This window comes from Heterodontus francisci, chromosome 1, assembly GCF_036365525.1.
Source record: "Heterodontus francisci isolate sHetFra1 chromosome 1, sHetFra1.hap1, whole genome shotgun sequence".
In the NCBI taxonomy this organism is placed as follows: domain Eukaryota; kingdom Metazoa; phylum Chordata; class Chondrichthyes; order Heterodontiformes; family Heterodontidae; genus Heterodontus; species Heterodontus francisci.
Genome location: NC_090371.1, coordinates 88,146,673 through 88,158,894, shown reverse-complemented (window position 1 = coordinate 88,158,894; position 12,222 = coordinate 88,146,673). Strand labels below are relative to the sequence as shown.

The window sequence follows — 12,222 nt, the reverse complement described above, 5'->3', positions numbered from 1 at the left end:
CAACCATGTCTCCGTGATGGCTACTATTTCACAATTCCACGTGTCAATCCTTGCCCTTAACTCATCTGTTTTACCTGTAATACTCCTGGCATTAAAGAACTGACAATTATTAATGAATGTGATATTTATAGAAGCACCAACAACTGTTCAGGATTTTTTGCATGCAGGTTAGATTTTTAAAAATGTTTTCCGAATGGGGTGTAGTATTAAATCAAACATGCATAAATTGTTTAAATCATCTTTCCTATTGCTGAATAGCTAGACAAGCATATGAGGGAGAAGCAAATAGAGGATTTAGATGAGGAAAGAGGGGAGGAAGCTCAAGTGGAGCATGGACCATTGGGCCAAATGGCCTGTTTCTGTGCCGTATACCCTGTGTAATCCTGTGTGTGTAAAATGATGTTGGCATTGTAATGATGTCACTTAAGATATAGGCAGCTGGGTTTTGGAAGAGCGAAAGATTATGCAGGCCAGAGAATGAGTGGGTGGGCAACCTTCGCACTCTATTTGAACCTGAACAGAGGTCCTGATACTATTTTCTCTCCATCACAAAGGGTTCCCACTTCCACTTCTGTTATGTCATTGCCTCCACCCTGCTTCAGCCTGTGAGCTGCTAAAACTCTCATTCATGTCTTTGTTACCTCCAGACTTGACTATTCTATGTTCTCCTGGCTGGCCTCGTATCTACCACCTGCCCATATGCTATCCTGCATCAAGTCATGTTTAGTTTAGTTTAGTTTAGAGATACAGCACTGAAACAGGCCCTTCGGCCCACCGAGTCTGTGCCGACCATCAACCACCCATTTTATACTAATCCTACACTAATCCCATATTCCTACCACATCCCCACCTGTCCCTATATTTCCCTACCACCTACCTATACTAGGGGCAATTTTTTATAATGGCCAATTTACCTACCAACCTGCAAGTCTTTTGGCTTGTGGGAGGAAACCGGAGCACCCAGAGAAAACCCAAGCAGACACAGGGAGAACTTGCAAACTCCACACAGGCAGTACCCGGAATTTAACCTGGGTCGCTGGAGCTGTGAGGCTGCAGTGCTAACCACTGCGCCACTGCTTACCTACATTGAATCCCAGTGCCCCAACACCTCCAATTTAGCATTCTTACCTTTGTGTTTAACTAAACTCTTCACAGCCACAGTCCTCCTTACTCTGTAACCTTCCTCAGCCTTACAAGGAAGCACTGAGGGTGGCAAAGGCACAAAATATACTCTGGGTGGGGGACTTCAATGTCCATCACCAAGAGTGGCTCGGTAGCACCACTACTGACCGAGCTGGCTGAGTACTAAAAGACATAGCTGCTAGACTGGGTCTGCGGCAGGTGGTGGGGGAACCAACATGAGGGAAAAACATACTTGAACTTGTCCTCACTAATCTGCCTGCTGCAGATGCTTCTGTCCATGACTGTATTGGTAGGAGTGACCACTGCAAAGTCCTTGTGGAGACGAAGTCCCGCCTTCACATTGAGGATACCGTCCATCGTGTTGTGTGGCACTATCACCGTGCTAAATGGGATAGATTTCGAACAGATCTAGCAATGCAAAACTGGGCATCCATGAGGCGCTGTGGGCCATCAGCAGCAGCAGAATTGTACTCAACCACAATCTGCAACCTCATGGCCCAGCATATCCCCACTCTACCATTACCATCAAGCCAGGAGACCAACCCTGGTTCAATGAAGAGTGCAGGAGGGCATGCCAGGAGCATCACCAGGCATACCTCAAAATGAGGTGTCAACCTGGTGAAGCTACAACCCAGTACTACTTGCATGCCAAACTGCATAAGCAGCATGCAATAGACAGAGCTAAGCAATCCCATAACCAATGGATCAGGTCTAAGCTCTGCAGTCCTGCCACACCAGTCGTGAATGGCGGTGGTCAATTAAACAACTAACTGGAGGAGGTGGCTCCACAAAAATCCCCATCCTCAATGATGGGGGAGCCCAGCACATCAGAGCGAAAGATAAGGCTGAAGCATTTGCAAAAATCTTCAGCCAGAAGTGCCGAGTTGATGATCTATCTCGGCCCCCTCCTGAAGTCCCCAGCATTACAGATGCCAGACTTCAGCCAATTCGATTCACTCTGCGTGATATCAAGAAACGACTGAAGGCACTGGATACTGCAAAGGCTATGGGTCCTGACAATATTCCGGCAATAGTACTGAGGATCTGTGCTCCACAACTTGCCGCACCCCTGGCCAAGCTGTTCCAGTACAGCTACAACACTGGCATCTCCCCGGCAATGTGGAAAATTGCCGAGGTATGTCCTGTGCACAAAAAGCAGGACAAGTCCAACCCGGCCAAATACCGCCCCATCAGTCTACTCTCAATCATCAGTAAAGTGATGGAAGGTGTCATCAACAGTGCCATCAAGCAGCACTTGCTTAGTAATAACCTGCTCTGTGATGCTCAGTTTGGGTCCCGCCAGGGCCACTCAGCTCCTGACCTCATTTCAGCCTTGGTTCAAACATGGACAAAAGAGCTCAACTCAGGAATCACAGAATCACAGAATAATACAGTGCAGAAGAGGCCCTTCGGCCCATCGAGTCTGCACCGATACATTAAAATACCTGACCTGTCTACCTAATCCCATTTGCCAGCACTTGGCCCATAGCCTTGAATGTTATGACATGCCAAGTGCTCATCCAGGTACTTTTTAAAGCATGTGAGGCAACCTGCATCTACCACGCTCCCAGGCAGAGCATTCCAGACCGTCACCACCCTCTGGGTAAAAAAGTTCTTCCTCAAATCCCCTTTAAACCTCCCGCCCCGCACCTTAAACTTGTGACCCCTCGTAACTGACCATTCAACTAAGGGGAACAGCTGCTCCCTACCCACCCTGTCCATGCCCCTCATAATCTTGTACACCTCGATCAGGTCACCCCTCAGTCTTCTCTGCTCCAGTGAAAACAACCCAAGCCTATCCAACCTTTCTTCATAGCTTAAATGTTCCATCCCAGGCAACATCCTGGTGAATCGCCTCTGCACCCCGTCCAATGCAATCACATCCTTCCTATAATGTGGCGACCAGAATTGCACACACTACTCCAGTTGTGGCCTTACCAAAGTTCTGTACAACTCCAACATGACCTCACTGCTTTTGTAATCTATGCCTCGATTGATAAAGACAAGTGTCCCATATGCCTTTTTCACCACCCTATTAACCTGCCCTTCTGTCTTCAGAGATCTATGGACAAACACGCCAAGGTCCCTTTGTTCCTCGGAACTTCCCAGTGGCAGGCCATTCATTGAATACTTCCGTGTCACATTACTCCTTCCAAAGTGTATCATCTTACACTTTTCAGCGTTAAATTCCATCTGCCACTTTTCTGCCCATTTGACTATCCCATCTATGTCTTCCTGTAACCTAAGACACTCCACCTCACTGTTAACCACTCGGCCAATCTTTGTGTCATCCGCGAACTTACTGATCCTACCCCCCACATAGTCATCTATGTCATTTATATAAATGACAAATGTGGTGACGTGAAAGTGACTGCCCTTGACATCAAGGCAGCATTTGACCGAGTATGGCATCAAGGAGCCCTAGCAAAACTGGAGTCAATGCGAATCAGGGGGAAAACTTTCTGCTGGTTGGAGTCATACCTAGCGCAAAGGAAGATGGCTGCGGTTGTTGAAGGTCAATCATCTGAGCTCCAGGACATCACTGCAGGAGTTCCTCAGGGTAGTGTCCTGGGCCCAACCATCTTCAGCTGCTTCATCAATGACCTTCCTTCAATCATAAGGTCAGAAGTGGGGATGTTCGCTGGTGATTGCACAATGTTCAGCACCATTCGTGACTCCTCAAATACTGAAGCAGTCCTTGTAGAAATGCTGCAAGACCTGGACAATATCCAAGCTTGGGCTGATAAGTGACAAGTAACATTCGCACCACACAAGTGCCAGGCAATGACCATCTCCAACAAGAGAGAATCTAACCATCTCCCCTTGACATTCAATGGCATTACCATCGCTGAATCCCGCACTATCAAAATCCTCGGGGCTACCATTGACCAGAAACTGAACTGGAGTAGCCAATTAAATACCGTGGCTACAATAGCAGGTCAGAGGCTAGGAATTCTGCAGCGAGTAACTCACCTTCTGATTCCCCAAAGCCTGTCCACCATCTACAAGGCACAAGTCAGGAGTGTGATGGAATACTCTCCACTTGCCTGGATGGGTGCAGCTCCAACAACACTCAAGAAGCTCGACACCATCCAGAACAAAGCAGCCCGCTTGATTGGCACACCATCCACAAACATTCACTCCCTCCACTACCGTCGCTCAGTGGCAGCAGTGTGTACCATCTCCAAGATGCACTGCAGCAACGCACCAAGGCTCCTTAGACAGCACCTTCCAAACCCGTGACCTCTACCACCTCGAAGGACAAGAGCAGCAGATGCATGGGAACACCACCACCTGCAAGTTCCCGTCCAAGTCACACACCATCCTGACTTGGAACTATATTGCCGTTCCTTCACTGTCGCTGGGTCAAAATCCTGGAACTCCCTTCCTAACAGCGTGGGTGTACCTACCTCACATGGACTGCAGCGGTTCAAGAAGGCAGCTTCTCAACGGCAATTAGGGATGGGCAATAAATGCTGGCCTGGCCAGTGACGCCCACATCCCATGAATGAATAAAAAAAAACATCTCCAAAACTCTCCACTCCTAGTTTCTGGCCTACTGTATATCCCTCCCTCACTTCATTCCACCACTGGCAGCTGTGCCCCATACTCTGGAATTACCTCCCTAAACCCCTCTGCTTCCTTGAAGTCCCCCACCTTAAAACGTATCCCCTCAAAGAAGATTAAAGTAAAGTGCCCAAAATATAAGTTGTTATCTTGGCATGTCTTCTGAATTAAAATTTTGTGCGCAAAGTTTCACTTTAATAATAAGGAGGAATTTACTCGCTTTAACACATTAAACTTAATTTACAAGTTTGCCTTCCAGGCCTTGCTTCCTGGACACAAATCTGGAATTTTATTTTCTGCCATTTCTCTGTCTTTTACTGTGTGAGAAAAATAGTCAAGTTTAGTTTCTCTACCTTAATTCTGCACGTACAGCTTCTGAATTGTTGCCTTCAATGATGAAAATGTTTCTCATGTCTTCATACAACATATTACATGCGTAACCAATATTTACAGCTGTCTCTGTAAGAAAAAATATTTTTTCCATTTTATACATTTTTTTATTGCTTTTGGACAGCACCGGTCCAGATTTATTTGTACTTTTATATGCTGAGTAAAAAATAGAAATATTGCACCAAAGAAACTGGTCAGTGTATATGTAAATATGTAGGTTTCCAACAAATAAAGAGCATGGACAGAGAAGGGGAGAAAACATAACTGGCTGACATAGATGGAAAATAGATAAGATCAGGAGGTCGGAGGCCAGATATTAAGGAGTGGGAGCAGAGTGGAATTCAAAAAGCACACCAGGAGATTGGAAGCTGGAGACAAAGGAGCAGGAACAATCCAGGGATTCAAAAAACACACCAAGGGATCAGAAGCCAGAAATAAAGAAGCAGGAGCAGACTGCGGATTCAAAAGCCATGCCAGGAGATGGGAAGCTGGAGATAAAGGAGCAGGTGCCAACCAGAGATTCAAAAAGCGCACCAGAAGATGGCAGGGGGGGACATAAAGGAGCAGGAGAAGAGCAGGGATTCAAACAGTGCACCAGGAGATGAGAAGGGAAGATATGGGCGCAGAAGCAGACCAGGGCTTCCAAAAGCACCCCAGGATATGGGAGGCTGGAGATAAAGGAGCAGGGGCTGACCGGGGATTCAAAAACTGTGCAATGAGACGGGAGGAGAAGATGCATAAGAACATAGGAAATAGGAGCAGGAGTAGGCCATTTAGCCTCTCAAGCCTGCTCCGCCATTCAATAAGATCATGGCTGTAACTCTACTTTCCTGCCTGGCCCCCATAACCCTTTACTCCCTTATAAATCAAAAGGAGGAGGTGGTTGTGTCGTGGTAATGTCACTGGACCAGTAATCCAGATGCCTAGGCTAATGCTCTGGGGACATGGGTTTGAATTCCACCACAGCAAATGGTGAAATTTGAATTCAATTCATAAATCTGGAATTAAAAGCTAACCTAATGGTGACCATGAAACCATTGTCGATTGTTGTAAAAACCCATCTGGTTTATTAATGTCCTTTAGGGAACGAAACCTGCCATCCTTACCTGATCTGGCCTATATGTGACTCCAGATCCACAGCAATGTGGTTGACTCTTAAATGCCTTCAGTGGGCAATTAGGGATGGGCAATAAATGCTGGCCTAGCCAGCGACGCTCACATCCCATGAACGCATATTAAAAAAAGTCTGTCCAGCTCAGCCTTGAATATATTCAATGACCCAGATTCCACTGCACTCTGGGGTACAGAATTCAAAAGATTAACCCCCTCAGAGAGAAGAAATTCCTCATCATCTCCATCTTAAATGGGAGACCCCTTACTTTGAAACTGTGCCCCCTAGTTCTAGATTTCCCCATGAGGGGAAACATCCTCCATGCATCTACCCTGTCAAGTCCCCTCAGAATCTTACGTGTTTCAATAAGATCACCTCTCATTCTTTTAAACTCCAGTGAGTATAGGTCCAACCTGCTCAACCTTTCCTCATTGGACAACCCCTTCAACCCAGGAATCAATTTAGTGAACCTTCTTTGAACTGCCTCCAATGCAAGTATATCCGTCCTTAAATAAGGAGACCAAAACTGTACGCAGTACACTATGTACTAGTAAACCTGAGGATTGGGAGGATTTTAGAATACAGCAAAGGAGGATGAAGAAACTGATAAAGAAAGGGAGAATAGAATATGAATGTAAGTTAGCAAAAAATATAAAAATGGACTGTAAAAGATTCTACATGTACGTAAAAAGGAAACATTTGGCGAAGACAATTGTGGGTCCATTACAGGCAGAGTCAGGAGAATTTATAAGGGAAATAGAGAAATGGTAGAGAAGCTAAATGATTTCTTTGTGTCTGTCTTCATTGAGGAAGATACAAGAAATCTCCCAGAATTAGAGATCCAAGGGATTAGGGGAATGAGGAATTGAAGGATATTAGTAAGAAGGTTGTGCTGGAGAAATTAATGGGGCTGAAGGTTGATAAGGCCACAGGACCTGATAGTCTACATCCCAGAGTATTGAAAGAGGTAGCTATGGAGATAGCGGATGCGTTGGTGATCATCTTTCAAAATTCTATAGAATTCTATACAGTGGTTCCTGCAGATTGGAAGGTCGCAAATGTCACCCCATATTTAAGAAAGGAGGGAGAGAGAAAACAAGGAATTACAGACCTGTTAGCCTTACATCAGACGTTGGGAAAATGCTAGAATCTATTCTAAAGGATGTGATAAATGGACACATGGATAATAATGATCTGATTGGGCATAGTCAACATGGATTTATGAATGGGAAATCATGTTTGACGAACATGTTGGAGTTTTTTGAGCATGTTACTAACAGAATTGATAAAGGGGAGTTGGTGGATGTGATCATAGAGTCATAGAGTTATGCAGCACAGAAACAGGCTCTTCGGCCCACCGTGTCTGCGCCGGCCATCAAGCACCTATCTATTCTAATCCCATTTTCCAGTACTTGGCCCGTAACCTTGTATGCTATGGCGTTTCAAGTGCTCATCTAGATATTCTTAAATGTTGGGAGGGTTCCTGCCTCTACCATCCCTTCAGGCAGTGTGTTCCAGATTCCAACCACCCTCTGGGTGAAATTTTTTTACCTCAAATCCCTTCTAAACCTCCTGCCCCTTACCTTAAATCTATGACCCCTGGTTATTGACACCTCCACAAAGGGAAAAAATTTCTTCCTATCTACCCTATCTATGCCCCTCATAATTTTATATACCTCTATCAGGCCTCCCCTCAGCCTTCTCTGCTCTAAGGAAAATAACCTTAGCCTATCAGTCTCTCTTCATAGCTGAAATACTCCAGCCCAGGTGAATCTCCTCTGCACCCTCTCCAGTGCAATCACAACCTTCCTATAGTGTGGTGCCCAGAACTGTACACAGTACTCCAGCTGTAGCCTAACTCGCATTTTATACAGCTCCATTATAACCTCCCTGCTCTTATATTCTATGCCTCAGCTAATAAAGGCAAGTATTCCATATGCCTTCCTAACCACCTTATCTGCCTGTCCTGCTGCCTTTAGTGATCTATGGACAAGTATATCAAGGTCCCTCTGACCCTCTGTACTTCCTAGGGTCCTACCACCCATTGTATATTCCCTTGCCTTGTTAGTCCTTCCAAAATGAATCACCTCACACTTCTCAGGATTAAATTCCATTTGTCACTCTCTGCCCATCTTACCAGCCCATCGATATTGTCCTGTAATCAAAGGCTTTTCTCCTCACTATTTACGACACCACCAATTTTCGTGTTATCCGCAAACTTACTGATCATACCTCCTATATTCACGTCTAAATTCGTTAATGTACACTACAAACAGCAAGGGTCCCAGCACCGATCCCTGCGGTACACCATTGGTCACAGGCCTCCAATCGCAAAAACAATTGACCATCACCCTCTGCCTCCTGCCACTAAGCCAATTTTGGATCCACTTTGCCAAATTGCCCTGGATCTCATGGGCTCTTACCTTCTTAACCAATCTCCCATGCGGGACCTTATCAAAAGCCTTACTGAAGTCCATGTAGACTACATCAACTGCTTTACCCTCATCTACACATCCTCGAAAAATTCAAGCAAGTTTGTTAGACATGATCTCCCCCTGACAAAGCCATGCTGACTATCCCTGATTAATCCCTGCCTCTCCAAGTGGGGATTAATCCTGTCCTTCAGAATTTTTTCCAATAGTTTCCCTACCACTGATGTTAGACTCACTGGCCTGTAATTACCTGGTTTATCTCTGCTACCGTTGTTGAATAATGGTACCACATTTGCTGTCCTCCAGTCCTCTGACACCTCTCCTGTGGCCAGAGAGGATTTGAAAATTTCTGTCAGAACCCCTGCTATCTCCTCCCTTGCCTCACATAACAGCCTGGGATATATCTCATCTGGGCCTGGGGATTTATCCACTTTTAAGCCCGCTAAAACCGCTAATACCTCCTCCCTTTCAACGCTAATTTGTTTGAGTATATCACAATCCCCCTCCCTGATCTCTACATCTAAATTGTCCTTCTCAATAATGAAAAGTAATCATTAAAACCTTGCCTATGTCCTCCGACACACAGAGTGCCACTTTGGTCCCTAATGGGCCCTACTCTTTCCCTGGTTATCCTCTTGCCCTTAATATACTTATAAAGAGCCTTGGGATTTTCCTTTATCTTGCCAGCCAATGTTTTCTCGTGCCCCCTCTTCACTCTCCTAATTACTTTTTTAAGTATCCCCCTCCACTTTCTATACTCCTCTAGGGCCTCTGCTGTTTTCAGTCCCCTGAATCTGCCATAAGCCTCTTTTTATTTCCTTATCCAATCCTCCATGTCCTTTGACATCCAGAGTTCCCTGGACTAGTTGGTCCTACCCTTCACCTTTACGGGAACATGTTTGCCCTGAACTCTCACTATTTCCTTTTTGAATGACTCCCACTGGTCTGATGTAGACTTTCCGAAAAGTAGCTGCTCCCAGTCCACTTTGGCCAGATCCTGTTTTATCATATTGAAATCGGCCTTCCCCCAATTCAGTATACTTGGATTTTCAGAAGGCTTTTGATAAAGTCCCCCACAGGAGATTGGTACGCAAAATTAAAGCACATGGGATAGGAGGTAATATACTAGCATGGATTAAGGATTGGTTAACAGGCAGAAAGCAAATAGGAATAAACGGGTCATTTCCACATTGGCAGGCTGTGACCAGTGGGGTATCGCAGGGATCAGTGCTTGGGCCCCAGCTGTTCACAATATATATCTCAGTCAAGGTACATTCCCACGTGAGGGAAAGGTCGGGCAAACAGATCCAGAGCTCCCTGGATGACGAAAGAGATAAAGAGTTAAATGAAGCAGAAAAAGGGTACATATAACAGATGACAGGTGGATGATATAATTGAGAACCAGGCTCAATATAGAAGGTTCAGAGGGAAAATCAAAAAACAAATAAGACAAGCAATGAGACAGTATGAGAGGAGACTGGCAACTAACATAAAAGGAAACTCAAAAGTCTTCTACAGGCATATAAATAGTAAAAGGGTGGCAAAAGGAATTGGGCCGATTAGGGACCTAAATGCAGGTGGCATGGCTGAGGTACTAAATGAGTACTTTGCATCTATCTTTACTAAAGAAGAAGATACTGCCCAAGTCATACTGAAAGAGAGGTAGTTCAGACACTTGGTGAACTAAAAATTGACAAAGAGGAGGTATTAGGTAGGCTGGCGGTACTTAATGTTGATAAGTCACCAGGACGAGATGAAACGTATCTAAAGATCTTCTTCTTTGGCCTCCTTGTCTTGAGAGACAATGGGTAAGCGCCTGGAGGTGGTCAGTGGTTTGTGCAGCAGCGCCTGGAGTGGCTATAAAGGCCAATTCTAGAGTGACAGACTCTTCCACAGATGCTGCAGATAAAATTGGTTGTCGGGGCTGTTACACAGTTGGTTCTCTCCTTGCGCTTGTCATTTTTCCTGCCAACTGCTAAATCTCTTTGACTCGCCACGCTTTAGCCCCGCCTTTATGGTTGACCGCCAGCTCTGGCGATCACTGGCAACTGACTCCCACGACTTGTGATCAATGTCCCAGGACTTCATGTCGCATTTGCAGACGTCTTTAAAGCGGAGCCATGGACGGCCGGTGGGTCTGGTACCAGTGACGAGCTCGCAGTACAATGTGTCCTTGGGGATCCTGCCATCTTCCATGCGGCTCACATGGATACTGAGGAAAATAAAGGTGGAAATTCCAGAAGTACGGCCATAATCTTTCAATTCTCCTTGGATACACGTGTGGTGCTGGAGAACTGGAGAATGGCAAATGTTACACCCCTGTTCAAAAAAGGGGGTAAGGACAAGCCCAGCAACTAGAGGCCAGTCAATTTAACCTTGTGGGTGGGAAAGCTTTTAGAAACGATAATTCGGGAAAAAAAATTAATCGTCATTTGGACAAATGTGGATTAATTAAGAAAAGCGCGCACGATTTGTTAAGGGCAGAGAGGGTGGATGAGGGTAATTTGGTTGATGTTTTGTATATGGACTTCCAAAAGGTATTTGATAAAATGCTTGTCAGCAAAGTTAGAGTTCATGGAATAAAAGGGACAGTAGCAGCATGGATACAAAATTGGCTGAGTGACAGGAAATGGGTTAATCGTGAATAGTTGTTTTTCGGACAAGAGGAAGGTTTATAGTGGGGTTCCCCAGGGGTCGATGTTAGGACCCCTGTGTTTCTTGATATATATTAATGACCTAGGTTTGGGTGTTTCGGGCACAATTTCAAAATTTGCTGGTGACACAAAACTTGGAAGTATTGTGAACTGTGAGGAGGGTAGCGTTAAAGCTCAAAAGGACAATGTCAGGCTGAAGGAATGGATGGAGAAGTGGCAGATGAAATTTAATGCAGAGAGGTGTGAAGTAATTCATAACATCCAATGTAATTATGTCCCTCCTTAAATAAAGTGGCCAGAACCCAGGAGTCCACTCCCGATCAGCAGACCCATTCACCAGCCTCCAGTATTCTCCCTCCACCTGAACCCCTCCCTCTGGCCTCTTACCCCCTCTTGATCTTTTCATTGAGAACTGTCGGCGTAACATCGGCCATCTTAATTTATCTGCTCCCCTCATTCGCTCTAACCTGTCTCGCTCTGAACTTGCTGCACCCCGACATGGTGATCAAACCTGCTGACAAGAGTGGTGCTGTTGTTGTCTGGCGTACCAACCTCTACCTTGCAACCAACTCTCAGACACCTCTTCACACCTCCCCCAGATCATGACCCCACCACCGAACATCAAGCCACTGTTTCCATGACTGTCACTGACCTCATCTCCTCCGGAGATCTTCCCTCCACAGCTTTACACCTCATAGTCCCACAACCCCGGACAGCCCGCTTTTACCTCCTTCTCAAAATCCACAAACTGGTCTGTCCTGGTGGACTCATCATTTCAGCCTGTTCCTGCCCCATTGAACTTATTTCTTGCTATCTTGACTTTATTTTTTCTCCCCTTGTCCAGTCTCTTCCCACCTATATCTGTGACTCTTGTGACACCCTAAGTCATTTCAACAATTTTCGGTTTCCTGACCCTAACCGCCTC

General features: G+C 45.5%; 1 protein-coding gene across 1 annotated transcript in view; it reads right to left on the bottom strand.

The window, feature by feature from the left end:
• LOC137370639 (probable phospholipid-transporting ATPase IM) overlaps positions 1–12,222 on the bottom strand; it is a 440,540-nt gene that overhangs the window by 78,511 nt on the left and 349,807 nt on the right. The window contains exon 20 of the mRNA XM_068032731.1: positions 5,064–5,169. Coding sequence (XP_067888832.1) covers positions 5,064–5,169 — 106 coding nt within the window. The remainder of the gene's footprint in view (positions 1–5,063; positions 5,170–12,222) is intronic.